Here is a 19,277-nt window from a genome sequence, read left to right as displayed (position 1 = left end):
CAGACCGAGCAATAATGCGATCTGAGATTGAATATAATTTTACGCTGCTTTTAGCAACAGACCAGCAATGTCAAGATCAGAAAATGGCCTTTACACAGTGTACCAATGTGCGGAATCGAACCGGGACTTTGGCGTGTGGAGTGACCGCTTTAACCACTAGGCTATCCTACTGCCCATGTCAGTGTCAGTTTACACCGAACAGGCGCTAATGGTCCATTCCAGACATTGTTTAAGCGTCAGTTTCTCAATAGAATCCAATGATGGAATTGGGGAGCTTCGTGGTTAAACCGTTCGCGCGTCACGCCGAAGGCCCGGGTTCGATTCTTGTGGTGTCCACCGCCGTGTTATTGTTAGAATAAGCAGCGTAATACTTAACTCACTCACTCACCATAGATTGGAGTACTGTTTTTCTGATTTCGGTATGTTTCAGCAACAGACAAACGACATACGCGTCACTTCCTCGCCCCTATGTGGCTAAATCGTCATGATCCGGATTAGAATTGGTCTTCACACGAACATCGTAAGAGGCGACTAACGGGATCGGGTGGTCAGGCTCGCTGACTTGGTTGACACATGTCACCCTACCCCAATTGCATAGATCGATGCAATCGCTTAAATGTCTGCACCAGGCTTCATTAATTACAGACTGCTGTCATACAACTGGGATATTGCATTAAACAACCAATCTTAAGGTTGATAGACGCACATGATGTCAATCACTGAATTGTCTGGTCCAGATTGAATTAATTAAAAACCGATTTCATACAGCAGGAATATTGGGTTAAACAACCATGCTTTAGGTTGATAGACGCACATGATGTCAATCACTGAATTGTCTGGTCAAGACTCAATTAATTAAAAACCGATCTCATACAGCAGGAATATTGCGTTAAAGAACCATTATTTAGGTTAATCAATGTCAATAGTTGGATTGTATGGTCCAGACTCGATTATTTACAGACTGCGGTCAAATATTGTACTACTGAGCTTGGACGAACTAAAAGCTACGTTGATGTATACATCCAAAACGTAGTGCTCATAATATCACCGAGACTTACCTCCAATGCACCGTTTCTTGAAAGGGTCTGTCAGATCCTTTGACTTGCATGTATTCTTCGCCAGATCGACCTCGTATTCCTTTTTCTAAACACATAAAAATGCATCAAGGCGTACATACAAACGCCACTGACGGGTAGGAGGTGGACTGATGAGATTAAAGGTGTGGAAGTGTTGGTAGGGGGTGGAGGTGGGGGTGGTGGGTTGGCTGCGCAGCAAAAGCAGTTGCAGCCATATTACTTACCCCTGGATAGTCTAAGATGATTTTGATGTCTCCATTCCCCGTGCCACCCGTATAGTTCGAGACGACAGCAATTTTCTGTTGACTAGCGTCATAGTAGACTAGTTCGTGGCCCTGTGGTTACAATTAAATACTGCATACTATGGTAACAATAAAAACAAGAATTACATTATGTCCTGGTTTTACGACCAAGTAATATAAAAAGGATCAATTTTGCATATATTTGTATGCAATAAATCCAAGCGCAATCAATCAACCTATTGTCGATTAATCCTTTGACTAAACATTTTTACACCAACATGCAAGACATTCGCGACATTATTGCTGAGTGCGGCGTAAAACTAAACTCACTCACTCAATTAGAGATACATAAATCTTATCTGATGGTATTTACCCTCCTGAGAGGTTACATAAGTCCCAAAACATTTCAAGTAAATTTAAATCTACCAGGTTTTTAATCGTAGTATTTTTGTCATTTTAATGTATGGCTAAATCTCAGCATAAACGCCAATGGTTGAAGGGATGGTGTAAATCCAGCTAGGGTCAATGCAGGTAGCAAGGCACTGTAAGTCCCCATGGTCCCTAGGATGGGTATCTACCTTTAGTTGTTGGCTTTGGTCTACTTTTAAAGATATATGCTAGCTAGTTTTAACTCAATCTGTGATAATCTAGTAAATTTACTGTCCTTTGCTGACAGGGTTTTATATATTACATGTATGTATTATGAATTTAGACTAGTTTTAGTCACGATATGGCTGAACTATTGCCGCTGTTACTTTAACTCACTCACTCACTCACTCAATGATGGTATTTACCTCTTCTCTGTCAGGCTCGTATTCGTTGTCTTTTTTGGGTAGAAGCAGGGCCACAGATACTTCTTCTCCGCGCCATGAATCAGGCGTACACAACTGTTCAGCAACGGAACACCCGACCAGAACGGCAACGAACATCAACCCAAACATCATGGCCGATGGTGATTCTTTAACCAAAATGCCAACTAATACATTCCTACTTTATATACCCGTAGAAACGCCATGTCACCTGGTTTATATTAATCCTGATCAATTTATTGAGTGAATAAATTATTCTTATTTGGTATAACTATCATTTTTATTTCAATCATGATGTGCACCCTGTGACGTTTCTATTCTGACCCGATTCCTTTTAATCAAAAAAATAATATTTATTGACAAAAGTGGTTTGAATGGAAATAGCTAGTGTAAATTTAAAATATTAATTTCATTTTTATTTCAGTCAAAACGCATACTATGTGACCCCTCGATGTTAATTACCATTAATTTAATTTGTCCTTTAATTGGTTTACATGAAAACCAAACCTACCCACTCGCTCCGTAAGGTAAAAATCATATGCTGAAAAACAGATTTAGGAATCAAACCTATTTGGGGGAAATTCGTTATGCAGTTGTATTCTCACTCACTCATCAAACGGAAAGTTTAGCAAAATATAATCTTTAAACCAAGGTTCCTTGGAAATATGAATAAATACGTCTGAGTGAGCCGAACAGCTTCTGAAAAGTACCTGGCTTATTACAAATATGAATAGTATCTCATGACCTTATGTTGAGATGTACTAGCACATGATCGCATGCTCTTAATACTTATGTTGTAAATACACGAGCACATTATCGTATACTGTTAATATACCAGCACAAGCTCGTATACTGTTAATATACCAGCACGTAACCGAATGCTGTTAATATACCACCACATGATCGTATGCTCTTAATATAACAGCACATGAATCTATGCTGATAATAAAAGCATACGATCGTATGCTCTTAATGTAACATCACATGAACGTAAAGCTGTTAATATTCTAACATATTATCGTATGATGCTAATATACCAGCGCATGACAGTTTGCTGTTAATGTACCAGAACATGGTCGTATTCGTTTAATATTCTAGCAAACAATGGTATGCTCTTAATATATCAGCACATGATGGTATTCTATTAATATACTAGCTCATGGTGGTATGTTGTAAATATATTAAGACATGATCGTTTATTCACGGTTTAGGGTCATTCTTCAATAGTCCAGGTAATTATCGGTGGTCTGTATATCCATGGTCGGGGCCATATTACAATCGTCAAGGTAATTAACGGAGTCCTGTAGATCCATGGTCGAAGCCATATTACAATCGTCAAGGTAATTAACGGAGTTCTGTAGATCCATGGTAAGGGCCATATTACAATAGTCAAGGTACTTAACGCCGGTCTGTATATCCATGGTCAGGGAGTGAGAATACAACTGCATAACGAATTCCCCTAAATAGTTTTGAGTCATGAATACATTTTTAATATATGATTTTCACCATCCAGAGAGAATGAGCCAATTTGGTTTCCATCTAACGCAAGTCATTTACGAGATAAATTAAATTTATGTTAATTCAAATCGAAGGGTCATAGAGTAAGCGTTTTGATTGAAATAAAAATGAAATGGATGTTTTAAAATTATGCTACTTACTTCCATTCAAACCACTTTATTCAATCCATACATTCTTTTGGATTGATAACAAGACAGCCTTCACGGTGTATGCGTCGTCATTGAAATAAAAAACAAAATGATACCAGTTATTCCAAACGAAAGCATTGTATATAAAAAATGATTAGGAGAAATTGACCAGCTTTGTCCACCTGCTTCCTGGCGCGGGGAAGAAGTATCTGCAGATCTGCTTCTACCCAAAAATGATAACGAATACCAGCCCGACAGGGAAGAGGTAGACAACATCAGATTTGGTTTCTGTATCTCTATGGTTCGCTTCGGTAGTTTAGTTTTGTTAAAGCATTTCTCGTCAGGTGATCGGAAAAAGGAAAAAAGTCGCAATAACAAAATTAATTAAATTCAATAATTTAGGTTAATATCATCATGATCATAAATCATACATTTATAATTAAATAACAGATTCAAGCACTCAGGTATTTAATTAGATAATGGAAATTGATATAGTACTCACAGTTCTACTAGCTTTCATAAATCGATAAAAATTCTTTGTTAAGTCGAATGGCTGCTTGCTTCTTCTTTTAGAGTCGAACTTTGGTCATCTCAGTATGTATAATAGCTAATTGTTGTCAAAGTGTCATTATGACCCGTGAGAAGCCACAGAGTAACTACTGTATTAACAAAGCATAATCAAAGTAATATACCAAATAATTGATTTAATTAAGAAACAGTTCAATAGCGTTTTTACAACCAACTAATATATACAGATTGTAATGTGACTTATTTCCTGTGACTTTTTCCGGGACTTTTTATCATGTGACTTTCCTCTCGTGATACGTTCGTCACGCCGAAGACCCAGGTTCGATCCCCCACACAAAAACCAAAAATTCAAGAAACTCTCCGCATTGTGGCCAGTTTCTGACAAATGATTTGACGAAATTCAACATGCAGTTATAATAAGTGTATGCTGAGGATGAACAAATAGAAACTTGAAAACAAACAGCGACAAAGTTAAACTACCTCGCTAAGAATATTTACTTTTGCTTAAAAAATCATGTTTTTACCAGGTTTGGGAGGTTGTAAGTGAATGAAAGTATTTTAATAAGTATCATGGCACAAATGTCAACTCATTTTGACTTAATTTGGCTAATGTAGAGCCCATGGCGAGAATATTTACTTTTGCTCACAATTCATGACTTATTATCATGTATCGTTGCATCGAAGAAAAACGATAAATACTTTGTTACAGACTTACCAATCGCAATATTAGTGGAGGCCAGTTTATTTTCATCAAAGAAGATAAACGAAAAAAAACCCTCCATTGTTTCACATGCCCATCCAGCGCCATTTTCTAACGGTCATCTTCTCTCAATACTGTCCATTACCCCTGTCAGATTCCAGAACAGCTAATCCCCTGGAGTTCCAATGTTTGATCGCATTATGCTCGCGAAAACCCTTCGCCTTGCAGACCCGTATATGTGTTTAAATCGGAATGTATATTTATGTAAACAAGTGAATCTCAATGTCTTTAGTTACTGTACTCAAAACAAGTTACGAATTGTGCGGACTGTACTGACAACAATGTTTTCAGCTGATGTACTCAAAACAGTAACAATCACATAATACAGCAAATTACGGATTGTGCTGACTGTACTGACAACAATGTTTTCAAATGTACTCAAAACAGCAACAATCACATAATACAGCAAATTACGAATTGTGCGGACTGTACTGACAACAATGTTTTCAGATGATGTACTCAAAACAGTAGCAATCATATAATACTACAAAATACGAATTTTGCGCATTATACTTAGAACAATGTTTTCAGATGATGTACTCAAAACAATAACTATCACATAATATAGCAAATTACGAATTTTGCGCATTGCACTGACAACAATGTTTTCAGATGATGTACTCAAAACAGCAACAATCACATAATACAGCAAATTACGAATTGGGCGGATTGTACTGACAACAATATTTTCAGATGATGTACTCAAAACAGTAACAATCATATAATACAGCGAATTACGAATTTTGCGCATTGTACTGACAACAATGTTTTCAGATGATGTACTTAAAACAGCAACAATCACATAATACAGCAAATTACGAATTGGGCGGATTGTACTGACAACAATGTTTTCAGATGATGTACTCAAAACAGTAACAATCATATAATACAGCAAATTACGAATTTTGCGCATTGTACTGACAACAATATTTTCAGATGATGTACTCAAAACAGTAACAATCATATAATACAGCAAATTACGAATTTTGCGCATTGTACTGACAACAATATTTTCAGATGATGTACTCAAAACAGTAACAATCAAATAATACAGCAAATTACGAATTTTGCGCATTGTACTGACAACAATATTTTCAGATGATGTACTCAAAACAGTAACAATCACATAATACTGCAAATTACGAATTTTGCGCATTGTACTGACAACAATGTTTTCAGATGATGTACTCAAAACAGTAACAATCACATAATACTGCAAATTACGAATTTTGCGCATTGTACTGACAACAATGTTTAAAGATGATGTACTCAAAACAGTAAAAATAATATAATACAGGAAATTACGAATTTTGCGCATTGTACTGACAACAATATTTTCAGATGATGTACTCAAAACAGTAACAATCAAATAATACAGCAAATTACGAATTTTGCGCATTGTACTGACAACAATATTTTCAGATGATGTACTCAAAACAGTAACAATCACTTAATACTGCAAATTACGAATTGTGCGCATTGTACTGACAACAATATTTTCAGATGATGTACTCAAAACAGTAACAATCATATAATACAGCAAATTACGAATTTTGCGCATTGTACTGACAACAATATTTTCAGATGATGTACTCAAAACAGTAACAATCAAATAATACAGCAAATTACGAATTTTGCGCATTGTACTGACAACAATATTTTCAGATGATGTACTCAAAACAGTAACAATCACATAATACTGCAAATTACGAATTGTGCGCATTGTACTGACAACAATGTTTTCAGATGATGTACTCAAAACAGTAACAATCACATAATACAGCAAATTACGAATTTTGCGCATTGTACTGACAACAATGTTTAAAGATGATGTACTCAAAACAGTAAAAATAATATAATACAGGAAATTACGAATTTTGCGCATTGTACTGACAACAATATTTTCAGATGATGTACTCAAAACAGTAACAATCACATAATACAGCAAATTACGAATTTTGCGCATTGTACTGACAACAATGTTTTCAGATGATGTACTCAAAACAGTAACAATCACATAATACTGCAAATTACGAATTTTGCGCATTGTACTGACAACAATGTTTAAAGATGATGTACTCAAAACAGTAAAAATAATATAATACAGGAAATTACGAATTTTGCGCATTGTACTGACAACAATATTTAAAGATGATGTACTCAAAACAGTAACAATAATATAATACAGCAAATTACGAATTTTGCGCATTGTACTGACAACAATATTTTCAGATGATGTACTCAAAACAGTAACAATCAAATAATACAGCAAATTACGAATTTTGCGCATTGTACTGACAACAATGTTTTCAGATGATGTACTCAAAACAGTAACAATCACATAATACTGCAAATTACGAATTTTGCGCATTGTACTGACAACAATGTTTTCAGATGATGTACTCAAAACAGTAACAATCACATAATACTGCAAATTACGAATTTTGCGCATTGTACTGACAACAATGTTTAAAGATGATGTACTCAAAACAGTAAAAATAATATAATACAGGAAATTACGAATTTTGCGCATTGTACTGACAACAATATTTTCAGATGATGTACTCAAAACAGTAACAATCACATAATACAGCAAATTACGAATTTTGCGCATTGTACTGACAACAATGTTTAAAGATGATGTACTCAAAACAGTAACAATCATATAATACAGCAAATTACGAATTTTGCGCATTGTCCTGACAACAATATTTTCAGATGATGTACTTAAAACAGCAACAATCACATAATACAGCAAATTACGAATTTTGCGCATTGTACTGACAACAATGTTTTCAGATGATGTACTCAAAACAGTAACAATCATATAATACAGCAAATTACGAATTTTGCGCATTGTACTGACAACAATGTTTTCAGATGATGTACTTAAAACAGCAACAATCATATAATAAAGCAAATTACGAATTTTGCGCATTGTACTGACAACAATGTTTTCAGATGATGTACTCAAAACAGTAACAATCATATAATACAGCAAATTACGAATTGTGCGCATTGTACTTAGAACAATGTTTTCAGATGATGTACTCAAAACAGTAACAATCACATAATACAGCAAATTACGAATTTTGCGCATTGTACTGACAACAATGTTTTCAGATGATGTACTCAAAACAGTAACAATCATATAATACTGCAAATTACGAATTTTGCGCATTGTACTGACAACAATGTTTAAAGATGATGTACTCAAAACAGTAAAAATAATATAATACAGGAAATTACGAATTGTGCGCATTGTACTGACAACAATATTTTCAGATGATGTAGTCAAAACAGTAACATTCATATAATACAGCAAATTACGAATTTTGCGCATTGTCCTGACAAGAATGTTTTCAGATGATGTACTCAAAACAGTAACAATCACATAATACAGCAAATTACGAATTGTGCGCATTGTACTTAGAACAGTTTTCAGATGATGTACTCAAAACAGTAACAATCATATAATACAGCAAATTACGAATTGTGCGCATTGTACTGACAACAATGTTTTCAGATGATGTACTCAAAACAGTAACAATCATATAATACAGCAAATTACGAATTGTGCGCATTGTACTGACAACAATGTTTTCAGATGATGTACTCAAAACAGTAACAATAATATAATACAGGAAATTACGAATTTTGCGCATTGTACTGACAACAATGTTTAAAGATGATGTACTCAAAACAGTAACAATAATATAATACAGGAAATTACGAATTGTGCGCATTGTACTGACAACAATGTTTTCAGATGATGTACTCAAAACAGTAACAATCATATAATACAGCAAATTACGAATTTTGCGCATTGTACTGACAACAATGTTTTCAGATGATGTACTCAAAACAATAACAATCAAATAATACAGCAAATTACGAATTGTGCGCATTGTACTGACAACAATATTTTCAGATGATGTACTCAAAACAGTAACAATCACATAATACTACAAATTACGAATTTTGCGCATTGTACTTAGAACAATGTTTTCAGATGATGTACTCAAAACAGTAACAGTCATATAATACAGCATTAACTTAACAATTCGGGTCATCTATGTTTCATCATATGTGTCCTATATTTAAGTTAAAAAAATGACTCATTACAAGTATCAATTACTGATGACAGCACTCAGATTATATTCTTTCTACTTCACCTTGACTGAGAGGGTGTGCGTGAATGGGGGAGTGAGTTTGCTTTTACGTCGCACTCAGCAATATTCCAGCTGTATGGCGGCGGTCTGTAAATAATCGAGTCTGAACCAGACAATCCAGTGAACAACAGCATGAGCATCGATCTACGCAATTGGGATACGATGACTTGTCAACCAAGTCAGCGAGCCTGACCACCCGATACCGTTAGTCGGCTCTTATGAAAAGCATGGGTTACTGAAGATCAGTTCTAACCTGGATCTTCACGGGCTGTAAGGATGTACAGCAATCACTGTTTCTCATTTGGCATTGAACATGTCTGGTGTAATTATTCAATCTAAGACTGGGTTATGAAAGGGTTAATGCCGTGAATGTCTTGCATGCTATGCAATATGCACGTGACAGCACAACAAGAAATTAATGGCCAGTTGAGGTGTAAAAATTCACTCAAAGGATTAACCAATAGTATATATACTCATGCCAATAATGGTTATCACCCCCTTCAATTTTTTTAATTGGAGAGGGGGTGTGGGGTGGGGGTGTGAGGTGTGGGTGGTTAGGGTGGGGAGGGGGGTGACAACCATTATTGGCATGAGTATACATACATTGATTGATTGCACGATGGATTTTTATTTATGAATAATATCTAAAATAGTATTGTTTAAGCTACTTGAAAATAATTTAATATCTCACCTACCCGTAAGTGACGTTTGTATGTATGCCTAGATACATTTTTATATTTTTAGAAAATGGAATATGAGATCGATCTGGCTGCGAATACATGCATGTCAACAACCCTGACAGACCCTGTCGACAAGGGCTGGTAAGTCTCGGTAATATTATGAGCACAACGTTCTGAATATATACTTCCACGTAGTTTTTTGTTCGTCCGAGCTCAGTAGTATTCCAGTTATTTGACCGCAGTCTGTAAATAATCGAGTCTGGACCAGTCAATCCAGTGATTGACATTGGTTATCCTAAAGACTGGTTGTTTAAAGCAATATTCCAGTTGTATGACAGCAGTCTGTAATTAATGAAGTCTGGTACATTCAAGACATTCAAGAGATTGCATTGTCCAACGCTTTTGGGATGCGACATGAGTAGTATTATAATGATGGTTCTATTACAGGGTACCCTATGGTATATTTTGGTTTAATTCCGCTCCCACCATCCAGTGTCCCCCGACCGTGAGACATCGTTCGATGTTCCCCATCTTATTGACTACACAACTGTCTAGGTCTCGATGTGCAGAGTGGAGTTTCTTTATAGGGGTTATAAGAATCTCATTTTCGCTAGGGTAACCCATTTTTTCAGCAACCACAAATCCATTTTCAACCAGCAAACTATATAGTTCTAGTCCATATAGTGTGGGTGCCTGAAGGGGTCCGTGGAAACTGGTTTGGGCGTTTTTGTCTTCGTCTTGTCGGCCTGTCTGTCGACTGGTCTGTCGGTCGGAAAGGTAGGTCCCCTTTTGGGCCACTTCTAGCATATGCCGCACCTTATGGATATCCAGACGCGTCTCTTCTTGTTCCTCCTCTATTTCCTCGTCGTCGTCGTCGTCCTATTCAAGCCTAGACAAGATGTCGACCAACAAATGCGCGGTTTGGTCCGCACGAGCCGACAACATGGTCGTGTTTTGCTGCACACGAGCCAACAACATCGTTGCGTTTTGATCCACACGAGCCTCGAGCCTTCCGAGACGATCGTAAAAGTCCTGGATGGTAGGCGGAGCTATCTCGCCGGCGGGCAAGAGGGCCGACGGTTCTGCAGCAGGCAATACATCTGTGCTGGAGGGTGGAGCTATCTCGGTTGAAGGTTCTGTAGCAGGCTCTTGCCATAGCTCGTACAGCATTGGGGACCCAATACCGAACCGGTTTTTTTACCAGGCTTGCTGTGAGCAAACCGTGAATGGAGCATATTTCTTGTATCTGGTCTGAAGACAAATCTCTTTTTGGTAGCGTGGTTGTTTTTCTCCTGTATATATCCCATACTCCCCATATGTCTATATGGAAATCCCAATCCTATCCCAATCCTCTCCCATTTGTTTCCTGGGGAATCCCCTCCTCTCCCAATACTATCCTAATCCTATCCTATTTGTCCTGGGAAATTCCATCCTGTCCCAATCCTGTCCCAATCCTATCCCAATCTTATCCCATTTTCCCCCAGAAAGAACTAGCCAGACTCCTAGCAAACTCCAAGCAAAGCGATAGCCTAGATCGATATCTCTGACCTACTTTTCTGTATAATGCTGTGGCTGAGAATGAAATGTGCATGGACGTTTCAACATTCATTTAGAGATTTGACTTTGCATATGGTATACAACATTTGGCCCTTGGGAACTTATTTTTGCAAATGGGTATTGCTCGGCAAGCCCACAACCTGCGCTAAACGCTATACAGATGAATATTGTCTCTTGCATGCCCACTGAGGGTCATTTCAATTACGTGTGCAAAGTATGCCGTATAGGGGTCAAATGTCATTATGGCTTGTGCAAAGCCCACGGGGCGAACATAATTCGAAATAAACTTATTTACGACAAGAAGAAAGATTATCTCAACGAACGTAGCCGACTACTCAGAATAGAAAAATAAAAAAGATTTTATGTGGGCTTCATTTCAAAACGCGTCAAAGGCTGGCGGAGTTATCTGCACATTGATAACAACCTATTAGACATTTGATTTTGCATAAGGTATACAACATGGCTGCAGTCAGCGAACTCAAAGCTATTGCAAGAGAATGTGGATTGGTTGGTTATTCTCACACGAGGAAAGCCCAACTGCTCACCTTGCTCGACATGAAAATACAGTCAAAGGGCTCAAAATTCGAGCTAAAGAACGTGGGTTGGAGGGTTATTCTCGCATGAGGAAAGCCAAACTGCTCACCTTGCTGGAAGACACCGAGCCAGTCGAATTGCGATTCGCGCTGACCTACCATGCCGTGGGTATCCATCTCCGAGGCTGGAAAATGGAAATTGATTCTAATATCACACCGTGGGTTGAGTATTTGTTAGTGACTTGTGGATCTCCAACTTTGTTAACTGGTCTGATAGAAGAATAAGCGAACTTTGGAGGGAAGTCTTTGAAGAAGTCAAAATTACCATACTTGACTTCATAGGGCATGTGGGGGCGGTGGGGTAGCCTAGTGGTTAAAGCGTTGGCTCGTCACGCCGAAGACCCGGGTTCGATTCCCCACATGGGCACAATGTGTTATGTCCATTTCTGGTGTCCCCCGCCGTGATATTGCTGGAATAGTGCTAAAAGCGGCGTAAAACCAAACTCAGTCAGTCATAGGGCATGTGAAAAACATCCAGTTGAAGTATTATAGATAGACTTGTGCCTCATATTTGAGTGTGACCCTTTTCAAGGTACCTCTGGATTATAGTCACCTGCTTCTCAGGTGCTAGGCTCAACGGTGCATTGGTTTGGGCTGCTTGCCTACGCATGACATTGTGACTGTGATCCAAAGAAGTTCTTCTGATGTCCATGATGCAGGAGGAAAACACATGAGCATTTAGCTCCCCTTGCCCTTCATGCCAGAAGTGACCTTCATGCCAGAGGTAGCACTTGGATGTCATGTGAAGCAGGAAGAAACACATGAACATTTAGCTCCCCTTGACCTTCATGCCAGAAGTAGCACTAGATGTCATGTGAAGCAGGAGGAAAACACATGAGCATTTAGCTCCCCTTGACCTTCATGCCAGAAGTGACCTTCATGCCAGAGGTAGCACTTGGATGTCATGTGAAGCAGGAAGAAACACATGAACATTTAGCTCCCCTTGACCTTCATGCCAGAAGTAGCACTTGATGTCATGTGAAGCAGGAGGAAACACATGAACATTTAGCTCCCCTTGACCTTCATGCCAGAAGTGACCTTCATGCCAGAGGTAGCACTTGGATGTCATGTGAAGCAGGAAGAAACACATGAACATTTAGCTCCCCTTGACCTTCATGCCAGAAGTGACCTTCATGCCAGAAGTAGCACTTGATGTCATGTGAAGCAGGAAGAAACACATGAACATTTAGCTCCCCTTGACCTTCATGCCAGAAGTAGCACTTGATGTCATGTGAAGCAGGAGGAAACACATGAACATTTAGCTCCCCTTGACCTTCATGCCAGAAGTGACCTTCATGCCAGAGGTAGCACTTGGATGTCATGTGAAGCAGGAAGAAACACATGAACATTTAGCTCCCCTTGACCTTCATGCCAGAAGTGACCTTCATGCCAGAAGTAGCACTTGATGTCATGTGAAGCAGGAAGAAACACATGAACATTTAGCTCCCCTTGACCTTCATGCCAGAAGTAGCACTTGATGTCATGTGAAGCAGGAGGAAAACACATGAGCATTTAGCTCCCCTTGACCTTCATGCCAGAAGTGACCTTCATGCCAGAGGTAGCACTTGGATGTCATGTGAAGCAGGAAGAAACACATGAACATTTAGCTCCCCTTGACCTTCATGCCAGAAGTAGCACTTGATGTCATGTGAAGCAGGAGGAAACACATGAACATTTAGCTCCCCTTGACCTTCATGCCAGAAGTAGCACTTGATGTCATGTGAAGCACGATCAAACACTTTAAAGTCTTAACAGTCCAACCTGGTTTTATATAACAATGCACTGGCATTCTGTGATGGTGATCGATTTTCAGCTGTTGGCAATTTATAGCCTGTCTTCATATTGCATTGCCTTCTATCGTTAAAATACTTTTTGTAGATTTTCATACTAGTTTTAAATCTCTATCTGTCATCATCTAGGCATTTTATTGCTCTATGTTGACAGCTTTTAGTTTGAAATCTTTCGTTTAAAATTATCCTACAACTGTATTACTTGATCAAGTCACAATATGGCTGACGTGACATAAGTAAACTCAATACCTCACTCAGTGATGGCGCCATCGACACAGTTTGTAGATCTGTGGTCAGAACGCATCCTTTACCTTTGATTGCTTTCAGTCTGTCAGATTATTTTAAAGATCTGGCTTCTTCCTTGTGCTTCATGTGACTTGCAAAAGCTTCATCAGATACATTGCCTGCTTTATGACCCATACATAGACCTCAATGCTCGTTTGTACACCTGTTCGTGGGGGTTTAACTGTGCAGTCTTATGCGTAGATACTTCAGAAGATTGGGTTTTAAGTATACTGTGTCTAGCTTAATACGTAGATACGCTGGGCGAGAGTTGTTTAAGTCTGCAGTATGTAACTCTATACGCATATACGTTTGGCGCAAGTGTGCAGTGTCTACCTGTACAGGTATATACGTAGAGCGATTCGTAATTAAGTGTGCAGTGCGTTCCTGTGCAAGTAGATTTTGGTGATTGGGTGTACATGTGCAGCGTTTAACTGTGTACGTAGATACGTTGGGTGAGAGGGTTTTAAGTGTGTTGTGTGTAACTGTGTAGGTAGATACGTTCAGTGGGTGAATTTTATGCGAGCAGTGTCTGACTGTGTGGCGAATGGGGTTTACGTGTGTTTTTTAACTGTGAACGTAGCTACGTTGGGTGAGTGGATTTTATGCGTGCGTTGTTTGACTGTATGCGTCGATACGTTAGGCGAGTGGGTTTTAAGTGTGCAGAGTGTGGCTGTATACATAGATACGTGTGGCGAATGGGTATTAGGTGTGCGTTGTTTGACTGTATGCGTCGATACGTTAGGCGAGTGGGTTTTAAGTGTGTAGTGTGTGACTGTATAAATAGATACGTGTGGCGTATTAGGTGTGCGTTGTTTAACTGCGTACGTAGATCCGTTGGGTGAAGGGGATTTACATGCACAGCGTCTAAGGGTATACGTCGATACATGTGGCCAGTAGGGTTTATGTAGTGCAGAGTGTACATATACAGGTAGATAGTTTTGGCAAGTTGAAGGTCTTCCAACTTTAAACCTATCCTATTTACATCCATTAACGGTCAACTGTTGACATTGAAATCGAATATCAGTCTCCATCTCAAAAAATCCAGTCAGGCCAGTAAATCTCCACAGTCACTGGCTCTACTGGCTATTGAATCTTCTTGAGGTCATTTTTTAGATATATCACCGACTTGTTAATATACAAATTACCCTTTTAAATCATGAAAGATTATGGCCCGATAAATTATGGTGTATTACCTTTTAGTAATCTTTTGCTTAGTTTCTACACTCAAATTTCGGGCTTGTGAATTATTTTGTGGGCAAGTAACTCAAGGCATAGCTAGCTTGACTGGCAAAACTATTTCGCACACTGCAGCCAAACCACCATCAGCAAATTGATAAATCGCTACCAGCAAACAAGTTCACCCAATGTCGGGACGACCAAGTGTCAAGAGAGCGCTACATTGGGCAGACAGACCAGATCAGCAGATTCAAGACAGTGAAGTCAACGGCGGTGACAACACTAGGACACACCATCAGCAGACGGACATCCCTACGACGACATGTTATGGGGCGGCATTTGTGGCCAGAGAACAACAATACCGGTTATCATCCGACGACACCTGAATGCCCAGCGATACAGGGTTCAAATGTTAAGACCTGTTGTGCGGCCCTTTATTCGACAACAGCCAAGATGAGTCACTCTGCAGCACGATAACGCAAAGCCTCACGCCGCCAGAATTGTTCGAGAACGTATTGCCTTGGTCAGCGCTTTCTTCAGATATGAAACCCACTGAACACCCCACTCCAGGATCATGCTGAGCTGAGACCACCTCCACAGAACCGACCGGAACTTGAACAGCCTCGCCTGGATTTATGGAACATGATTCCGCGTGTCGTCATCATAATGAGAACAAATGCGTAACTTAAATGTGTTTGCTGAAGGTAGAGTCCATTGCTTGGCTCCAACTTTGTCGTAAGCTTGTTTTTTTATGAAACTCTCAAACATAGGCATTTATCAAATTGCACCAGGGATCCGCGAAGACATTTGCGTCACAAACACATGCAAGGCTAGTCAATTCAAGGGAATTGAAGTTAACGTGTGTCAGTCTTGTGGATCTGGTTCTGTCACAACGCCTAGTTCTAAATGAAGACAATGACACTTTTTTACTGGTCTCGTTTCTAGTTCAGGAGGATAGATTAGTAAAAGCGATCGATGATATATCTACAGTTTAAGTAATACTTCCTGTCTGAATTCTGACAGCATTATTAACAGACCGCCACCATTTGCTGGAATATTGCTGAGTGCGGCGTAAAACTAAACCCACTCACTAAAGGCGAAGGTGATGTGCATGTTTACCTGGGTACGTGTTTGTTTATCTGGTGACATTTTTGTTTACCTGGTGATGTGCATGTTTACCTGTCGATTGTTGTTTACCTGATGACTTGTTTACGTGATGACTATTTTGTTTACCTGGTCACTTGTTGCTTACTCGGTGACTTTTTTCTTTACTTGACGGCTATTTTGTTTACCTGGTGAATATTTGGTTTACCTGGTGCCTTGTTGCTTACCTGGAGACCTTTTGTTTATTTGATGGCTATTTGTTTACCTGATGACCTGTTGTTTACCTGGTGACTTGCTTACCTGATAACTATTTTGTTTACCTGGCAACTTGTTGCTTACCTGGCGACTTGTTGCTTACCTGGCGACCTTTTGTTTACTTAATGGCTATTTTGCTTACCTGATGTCTTGTTGTTTACCTGGTGAGTAGTATACACAATGGGGGAACGGGAGCCACTCATCATTATTAAACGTTTTCATCTCAATTCTGCTCCTCAGCCCGAACTGAAAGCGACACATTTCCCATGTGTTTATCTTTTGGTGTTCCGCTAAATCTGTTGTGGGCGCAGAATTTGGGTTAGAACGCATAACGACGGTGAGTGGTCCCTCCTTGGTGACTTGTTGTTTACTTGATGACTGGTTTGTTTACCTGGTGATGTTTTTGTTTACCTGGTGACTTGTTGCTTACCTGGTGATGTGTATGTTCACCTGGTGATTGGTTTGTTTATCTGCTGACTTGTTGTTTACTTGATGACTATTTTGTTTATCTGGTCACTTGTTATTTACCTCGTGACTTGTTGCTTACCTGGTAACTTGTTTTTCTACCTGTTGACTTGTTTTTTTACCTGGTAAATTGTTTCTCTACCTGGCGACCTGATGATATGTACCTAGTCCTTTGGATCTTTATCTGGTGACGTTATTTACTTGGTTAACTTCTTTTTCTACCTGGTGACTTGTTTGTTTACTTGGTGACTTGTTGCTTACCTTGTAACTTGTTTTCTACCTGTTGACTTGTTTGTTTACCTGGTAAATTGTTTTTCTACCTGGCGACCTGATGATATGTACCTATAGCTAGTCCTTTGGATCTTTATCTGGTGACATGTTGCTTACCCGGTGAATTATTGTTTCCTTGGTGACTTGTGGTTTAGCTATTGACTTTCGCATTTACCTGGTGAGTTGTTGTGGATTTGAAGACATGTTGTTTACCTAGACGTTACCTGTTGTTCACCTGGTGACAACTTTGTTTACCTGGTGACTTGTTTGTTTACCTGGAATGCATATTTCATCGAATCCCCACGTTATGCTGTGCACAAGGCATTCATTCTTCTTGTAGTTAATCACATACCGCTTTCCCTGCAAAGAGTTTAAAAGGAGACATTTACACAACGTACTGGTCATTAAATTAACCATTCCGCGAGAAATGATTGCAAACACAGATGTTTATGTGATTATAAAAAATGCTATGTTCCCATACACGTTGCAAATGTACTATGTGTTGCGAAAATATCCCGGGCCCACTCACCACAAACAGTTTCCTGAAATTCTAGAGTTCGAAGGCTCTAAAGTGATATCACCATTACCATCTTTGGTATCGCCGACTGATGATTTCAGACCCGACTAATGCCAGTTGTATAATGCTAGCTAACAAAGTGAGTAACCCGTGAAGATCCGGGCTAGAATTGGACTTCAGTAACCCATGCTTGTCGTAAGAAGCGAGTAACGGATCAAGCGTTCAGGCTAGCTGACTTAGTTGACATATGTCATCGTACCACAATTGCGTAGTCCCGTGTTCATGCTGTTGATCACCGGGTTGTCTGGCTCTGACTCAATTATTTATATATCACCGCCATATAGCTAGATTATTCCTGAGGCGGCGTTAAACAACAACCAATCAATCAATCAATCAATGATTAAGTGAGTACTGTCTTACGCCGTCCTTACCAATAATACAGCAACATCACCAGAACACTAAGAAATGGGCTTCACTATTGTACACATGTGGACAATCGAACCCGGACCCTTCATTGTTACAATCGATCACTTTATCCTCTAGGCTACCAGAGCGCCTATCAGTAAGATACTGTGTGCCACGGTGGAAACCAGAACGAGACAGCGCCCTGGTTTCAGCAAAGTAGCCGGTAATAATAAGTACCATTTTTACGCACATCGGTATGACACGGCCGGGATCAAACCACCAAGCTACCAATCTGTCTGCATTCTCTTCATCAGCTACAGTACGTCAATGGTAATCTTCCCCTTGATGTCCGCCAGTGTCAAACCTGTTCTGCCTTCAAAACAGCTATCAAAACCCATCTTTTCAGCTAAGCTTTCTTCTGATCACTGCGCTTTGAACATAATATCCAAGTATGGAAAAGCGCAATACAAATCCACTATTATTATTATTATAATGAAAACATATCTTGTCTGCTATTGGTTTTTAGCACAAATTTATAAATGTTTCGGAAAGAAATAATTGTTTACCTCACGTGAACGATGTTTTGTTTGAAAATAGAAACAATTTTGGGGCATACATGGTTGATATATGATCGTCTTACTGATGTAATGTTTTGATATCGTGACGTATCTTTCTGTATGCTATTTTTCTTTGATTAGCTACAAAACATAGTATTACGTAATACCACTTTACATCCAAGCCATCATGCTATTACTCACATTACACTCACTTATAACCGACATGATAGCATCAACGTAAATGTCAAATTGAATAATGACAAAACATTACACATTCATTTTCAAAATGGCATATGTACTTAAGCAGTTAATTTTGATTTATTGCAAGATCAAATCGTAGATTTTGATCAATCATAATAACATATATATGCCAAACTACTTATATAGGTA

At 38.9% G+C, this 19,277-nt stretch overlaps 1 protein-coding gene across 1 annotated transcript in view; it reads right to left on the bottom strand.

The window, feature by feature from the left end:
- LOC124264388 overlaps window positions 1-19,277 on the bottom strand; it is a 41,618-nt gene that overhangs the window by 2,245 nt on the left and 20,096 nt on the right. The window contains exons 2-3 of the mRNA XM_046699136.1: window positions 1,301-1,411; window positions 1,059-1,143 (exon numbers count right to left, since the gene is read on the bottom strand). Of these exons, the coding sequence (XP_046555092.1) occupies window positions 1,059-1,143; window positions 1,301-1,411 (196 nt within the window). The remainder of the gene's footprint in view (window positions 1-1,058; window positions 1,144-1,300; window positions 1,412-19,277) is intronic.

Source organism: Haliotis rubra, unplaced genomic scaffold (assembly GCF_003918875.1).
Source record: "Haliotis rubra isolate DU_JTF1 unplaced genomic scaffold, ASM391887v1 Scf920, whole genome shotgun sequence".
Taxonomy (NCBI): domain Eukaryota; kingdom Metazoa; phylum Mollusca; class Gastropoda; order Lepetellida; family Haliotidae; genus Haliotis; species Haliotis rubra.
The sequence above is the reverse complement of the archived record's forward strand: the minus strand, read 5'-3'. Positions and strand labels throughout refer to the sequence as shown.